The sequence below is a fragment of the Hippichthys cyanospilos genome, chromosome 3 (assembly GCF_059441005.1).
Source record: "Hippichthys cyanospilos isolate Australia breed blue-spotted pipefish chromosome 3, RoL_Hcya_1.0, whole genome shotgun sequence".
NCBI lineage: Eukaryota > Metazoa > Chordata > Actinopteri > Syngnathiformes > Syngnathidae > Hippichthys > Hippichthys cyanospilos.
The window spans coordinates 3,247,558-3,254,637 of NC_142371.1; the positions used below are offsets into that span (position 1 = coordinate 3,247,558).

Consider the following 7,080-nt stretch of genomic DNA (forward strand, 5'->3'; position numbering starts at 1 on the left):
GACAAATGCCGTCATGGGACTGTGTGGTTTGCGAACGAAACAGCCCTTCCACGCGGACGGGTGTCCACACACGTCAATTACGATTAAACATTAGCGTGTACAGTACATTCAGAAAGGCCATTGTCACTTTTATTTTATTTTTTTAAACAAATGTAAATAAGAGTTTAATGGGGTTTTTCCAATGACACTATTAGAAGGAGTTTGAATTTCCATTTGGGGATTATAATCAGTAAAGTAAAATTAAATGTGATCAATTTAACTCATTCACTGGCAGACAGTTTCAGGCCCTATAATGTATTTGGGAAATGTTTGTCAATGGACGTTTTAAAATAATTGTACATGTGAGCATGTGAGGACAATAATGGTTCATACACCTTGTCACAGCCAGTAGTCACAAATCACAAGTTTATACAGTAACTGAGCTCATTGTGATATTTAATGTTTTTCTTTATAGTAGTAGAACACCAAATGGTTAAAAACGTTAATCTATACAGTTTTGCCTAGATTTAGTATCAAGTGACACAAAGTAGTGAGCAATGTTGTCTCATAAATGTCCTTTACCTACCAAAAAAGTAATTCCTTAAGTCTCATGGATATAACATTCTAAGTTTGAGTGCTTCCAGATGGTTAGTCATAGTTACATAAACGACTAGATTGCACCCAAATGACAAGAAATGCTTATTTCATTCAACAATATACAATAACCACAATTTCAGAAATGTAAGTGGATGTGTTACATCCACACATTAGGCATATAATTGAATGTCATCGACTTGTGCAGTATTTAACCTCCATACAGGTTTTTCTCTGCCAGCACCATGGACAGAGTTCTGAATAAGGTTTGTCATTGTTTACTTGTCGCCTTGTTAGAATGTTCCAATTTTTGACACAAACTGTGTGTGATGGTGTTATACACACATGCACACACATATGCATCCATCCATTTTCCTGAGCCGCTTATCCTCGCTCGGGTTGCTGGCTAGCTGGTGCCTAGCTGTCGTCGGGCACGGAGGCAGGGGGACACCCTGGACTGATTTCCAGCCAATCGCAAGGCAATTTGGAGTGTCTAATACACGTACTTACCATACATGTTTTTGGAATGTGGAAGGAGACCGGCGTGCTTGGAAGACCCATGCAAAGCATGGGGAGAACATGCAAACTCCACACAGGAAGGCCAGGGCAAGCTGGAATTGAACCCGGGACCTCTGAACTGTGAGGCAGATGTGCTGACCAGTCTGTGCGTGTGTGTGTGTGTGTGTGTGTGTGTGTGTGTGTGTGTGTGTATGTATATGTTTGTGTATATACCTAAGGCATACTAAATTGTCCTTCTGTGTCCTAGGTATAACATATATATATATATATATATATATATATATATATATATATATATATATATATATATATATATATATATATATATATATATATATATATATATATATATATATATATATATATATTGCCACCCTGATTTCTGTGATTTTTAAAAAATATTTATTACTATTTTTTTAATATTTATTACTACAGTGGGTTGCATTTCATCAAACAGTTCAACCCAATGATATATAAATGATGCAGTCTCTTGTATCATCAGAAGAAGGAAGGGGGCAAACATTTTTTCACAGCACTGTACATCATTGTGTCCTAAAAACATGATTGGGATACTAATATTCATTAATAACAAGACCATGACAACAAAAACAACAACTGAAAGTATAATAGCTGTGTATTTTTTTTAAATATTGTTTTGCGCCGTTTCACAACTACTGTATCCCTTACTATTCATTTGATCATGTTCCAACAGGCTGGCCATTTAAAATAAAAGTTAAAGGCAGGTCAGTCGAAGGAATGTCAAAAAGCAGGATAAACAACTATATGAGTCAACGTCGAATGCTTGCTTCGTTATTTGAAGTCAGTTGGTCAATCAGCAAAAGCAGGTTAGCGCTCGTCTTTCTTACTCATGGTGGTGGATGAATTATCTGTTGTGATTGTTTTTCTCGCACCTGCGGCCTAGCGTGTTCACGTGTGCACGCATGGTATGCGCAATACAAGCAATCGCAGAGAAACACAGGGCGACTGGCCATTATGTACCTACCGTTCATCATCCCCTTGAGCAAAGGTACATAACACTGCATTCTTTGCTTGGATCCTTGTCATAACAACGCCTGCACCGAATCTGAATAGCAAGTGCGTTTATTATTGATTTAGTGGAAAATTCCGAGATCATTCATCCGTCACGGGCCTCCTTTTGAAGTCACAGATGTCTTTGCCAGTCCCGTATGCTTCCCAAAATGCTTTTCATCCATGGCAGAAACATTTTTGAGTGATATTTCTCTTTGATGCAGTACATTTGTTTAAGCGTAAATAAAAGGTTAAAGTTCAAAAGCAAACCAAAGCAAGCGCTTTATCAGGGTGTCAGTTTATTCTTAATGAAAAAATACCATAGCTTGATGACAATATGTTTGACCTTGTACAATTTTACTCTAATTGCTTAGTAGGATGGAGTACAGAGATTTTAGGGCACAGGTGCCAATCTCAGGTCATTGAGGGTCAGTTTCCTGCACGTTTTACAGGTTTCTTTCCCCAAAACAACTGATTCTAACGAGTAGCTAATCTGCAAGATATTGAAAATGAACCTAATCATTTGAATCAGGTGTGTTTGAGAGCGAAGGATCGAAAATATGCAGGTTACCGGTTCTCGAGGACTGGAGTTTGACACGTATGTTTTGGGGAGAGCTCCTGAGTTGAAGATTATTAAAGGGGAAGTCAAAAACGGTCCTAACAAAAACATATTAACTAATTCAATCCCAAAGACATATTTTTATGTTTTGTTAAGGGTGTCCAGACATTCAGTCCCAGGTGTACAGTACTTAAAAAAAGTGTTTGGCTAAAAAAAGGCAGAAAACTGCTGGTAATAAATGAATTATGCACTTATTAAGAAGTATGTCACTTTATTGGGATTGAATGAATATGGTGTTTGTGGAATATGAACCAAGGAGCAAAATCCACCTGTTTTCATCTATTTCAGGAGGTGGCTATTTTGCCACTCACTGTCAACTAAAAATGGCATTGCCATTTTTCAAGGCTCGGGAACAATCAATCACTGCTCAGCTGTTTTCTGAGCTTGGTAATGTGACATTCACATCAGATATTTGCAAACTCAGCTGTGATTGGTTGTTAAATGGGTCATGAGCAACTTTGATTTTCAGTGTACAGTAAGTGTCAAAATGGCCGCCCCCTGAGATGAGCTGCGTTTCCATTAGGGTTGTTTGCAGAATTAAAGGGATATTTCTACAATCTCGATCAAGATCAATCCCTGTTCATGTTTCCGTTGAATTTGTTTTTCACTTGTGAAACACCAACTAGCACACAGCACATAGCGTGTGTGCACGATTGCTTTCTCACGGACTATTGCATTCTCTCTCGGTGTGCTGGTCATCTCAGGCTGTTGAGTCGACTTTTTGACACCTGGAGGCAAAGCGCTCTGGATCTGACAGTTTTAATCTTCCGTATCGGCTTTGGGTGGTGTGTTTGCAGACATCTGTCACTTTTACACCTTCCGCACATTCCTTGGACGGACATCCTCGGGGTGTTTCCCCCTTTTCTCATCGCACCCATCTGTCAGCTGATTTCCCACATTGCCATATAAAAGCAGCATTTGTTGAGATGCTGCCTGAAGGATGTTTTGCCTCAGAGACGATTTTTTTCCTTCTCAGTCTGATGCACTGTGGACTTTCTCGGAGCTGCTAGTCACACCTCCGTGGGAATACAAAATGATTCTGTCAAAAAAAGTTGCTACCAACAACAAGGGGGGGGATGGTGGTTAGCAGGGTTTCAGCAGATATAAGCAAATCTGATTCAATGCTTTTGAATGTCGGACCAGGTACAGTGTTGTTTTCTTTTCAAACTAAGAGCATATTAATAGAAACATGAAGCAAGTTTTTGCTAAATTGTGTTCCAGCGACTCCATTGTTATGTTCCACACCTTTATTTTTTAAGTCCTATACAGATGTGCCTTGTCATTAGTCCAGCAGTTTAGACAGAGATAAAATAACTGGAAAAATATTTTGTAGCGGGTACATGGGTAAAATGTTGAGAACCACAAATGTAAAACATGATTTGTGATGATAATTTTTTACTTTGGAACCAAATAATTCAATTTCCATTATTTGCGAAGGAGGTAAAAAAAATGGATACATTTCAACCAATAATTCAGTTTCCATTGTTTGCGAAGGAGGGAAAAAAATGGATATATTTTAACCAATCATGCAGCGCCCTGGATATAATCCAGATTTTTAAACAGCACACATTGTATTCTTACTTTATGTACTTGTTTTACAATAACCTTTAACACCTTATCTTTACAGGCTCAGTAAAATGTTTAAAATTAACCCCCTAAAAGCCCACAACTCAGCAGATTTTCTCTGTGCAGTACATATGAAATAGGCTGTTTTATTTGCTTCCAACATTGCAAAATTGCTGAGTAAACCTTATAAAACATTTCTTCCCTGTGTGGCCTTTATTTTGAAGATCATGACCGTATGTGCATGTGAACAAAGAGTAATGTAAGGAAAATGGCTATGAATATACAAACAAAGAATGATGATACATTGCACCACCCTGTGTCATTCCTATAGGAAAATAATTACACCTTGGGAGAAAATCCGCACAATAAGGCTTCCAAGTCTGATAAAGGCCTTTATTAAAATGTGCTGCACTTACCTTTGATAGCAGAAACTAGTGCAGATTGGGTCGTTGAGGTAAGTGCAAGTGCACCTGCCGGCAGACCTTCGTTGTCGTGCTCGAGCGCCACCGAGGCCATAAAGTGTTGTCTTACTGCACAAACAAAGTCATATTGATAAAACTTTGCACACCCAACCTCCTGAATCATAAATGAATAATGTAGATTTAGTTTGAAATCACTTGGGTCACTCATTGACTTCCTCATACACACCTGGGCGTATTAACCCATATAATGTCCAGGTGACAGAAATAATAGCACTCGGAGTCATGTGCACTGCTACATGCGCAACGTTTGCTCCTTAGCTTCGCTGCTCTCTCATCGTCATGGGTATTTGCATCTTGGGTCTTCATCAGTGGGCGACCAGAGCCTGTTAGTGACAAAAACACATGTGATTATCTGCACTATAGTATCAGTTTAGCAAAAATGACAGTTTGCATAGCCATGAGTGGCAGATAAGGCAGATAAGGGCAAAAAATTGCTGTAATTAACATTGTATTAAACTGGTGAACAATCAGTAAAGAGGTGTATTGGACATACTAAATAGTCCTTAGGTGTGATTGGGTGCGTGATTGTTTGTCCCTGTGTGTCCTGTAATTGGCTGGCAACCAGTTTAGGGTGTCCCCCCCGCCTACTGCCCCTAGACGGCTGGGATAGGCACCAGCAACCCAACGACCATTGTGAGGATAAGTGGATCTAGAAAATGGATAGATGGATGGATGGATGAATCGGTAAATGAAGTTCATCCAGGCAGTGAATCAATGCCTTAATCCAAACTTTGGTGTGGGTCTCTTTTTTGTGCTAGCATGAAAAACGTTTATAAAGCTGGATGCTGGAGTGGAGAAACCGTCTTTTTTTTAGATTAGCCAATTTAAATTTACTAAAAGTGAAAAACTCTACTGTAGGTGTGCGTTAAAGGGACAGTGTGTAAAATTTAGACTGTTTTTCATTAAAAAGGAATAAATTAAATGATTGTACATTTCAAAAACTTGCAAATGAGTATGTTCTTAATGACCAACAGTATGTTTTAAATATAATGGTAAGTCTATTTCATATTAAATTATATTACATGGGGGGAGGCATTTCTCTGGAAGCGGTTGTTCTATGTTTATTATAGCGATGGACAATGTTAATGCAGCACCTGCAGCACCTCCTGCTGTCCATAATGAAAAATTGTTTAAATCTTACACATTGCCCCTTTAAGGAGGTCCTCGAGGTTTGTGATTTTAAATTAAAAGTTAAAATCTTTGCATCCGTCAACATGGCTGTTAGCCCGTTTGAGACCAGGCCTGACACCTTATATTAATTTTTTTGTGGACAAATATTTATTAATAACTAAGTTGTTTCTTTCTGATAACCGATTTCTTCCATCATCCAAAGGTTGATTATTTCTTTGTGGACCAATACAAACAGGCAGACCAAGTGAGTCTGCAGTGCACGATCTCTCTTCTGTCTAAAACTCATAATCTAAGTTCATTTCTGAACTTTGGCCATCATAGCTAAGACACTTGCAAAGTTGATGCGGGGTAGGTGATACCTTTCAATCCATGGCGAGAATGACATATATTGCAGGATAGTTATTGGAAAAAATGTAAAGATGATAAAAGTGCACTCACCATGCTGCAGAGAGACCCAAAGTGTGACGAGAAGTAAAATGCTGACGTGAGAGGACATGTTGGTCGCAGGTGCACTCAGCTGTGTGGTCATTGTGTTGTCACTGTGCTGCTGTTGCATTTGTGGCACTCTTATAACACTCCTCTCCCTCTTTAATGATGTCATGACAGCAGCTCCACCTACGTGTGCCTTGTATTAATTTAAAAGTATGTTTACATTTTTTTTTATTTCTGACACTGATATAGAACTTAGTTTTTGAAGTTGTATCATGTTACCAAAAAGTGTTACATATTTTTATTTTCTCATCTGACTAAATAAAGATGGGTATAATTTTAGAAACTTCTCTCCTTTTTACTTTCTAGCAAAAGCAAGCTTTGTTTAACCAAGTTACAATTGGATCTATAGTCAATTGCAAATATTTAGATCTTCAACTATTTTGCATTTGTATGTTAAAAGCACTTCGTGTAAGATTTAGACCATTTTTCATTCAAAAGGAATACATTAAATGATTGTAAATTTCTTTTTAAACTTGCAAATGAATGTGTTCTTAATGACCAACTGTATGTTTTAAGTATAATTATAGGTCTAGGTATCATTAAATTATATTACATGAGGGGTGGCACTTCTCCGGAGGTGGCCATGCTGTTTATAGCTACGGACAATGGTAAATGCAGCACCTGCAGCTGCTCCTGCTGTCCGTAATGAAAAACGGTCTAAATCTTACA

The 7,080-nt window shown here is 38.2% G+C and overlaps 1 protein-coding gene across 1 annotated transcript; it reads right to left on the reverse strand.

Moving 5' to 3' along the window:
* Positions 1 to 2,424: 2,424 nt before the first annotated feature.
* LOC148425478 (endothelin-1-like) lies at positions 2,425 to 6,448 on the reverse strand. The gene is made up of 4 exons (XM_088411010.1): positions 6,358 to 6,448; positions 4,955 to 5,111; positions 4,723 to 4,836; positions 2,425 to 3,795 (listed from the first exon to the last, which is right to left on the reverse strand). Exons 1-4 carry the CDS (start codon positions 6,446 to 6,448, stop codon positions 3,783 to 3,785), a joined length of 375 nt encoding a protein of 124 aa, XP_088267136.1. The 3' UTR covers positions 2,425 to 3,782.
* Between the last annotated feature and the right edge of the window lie 632 nt (positions 6,449 to 7,080).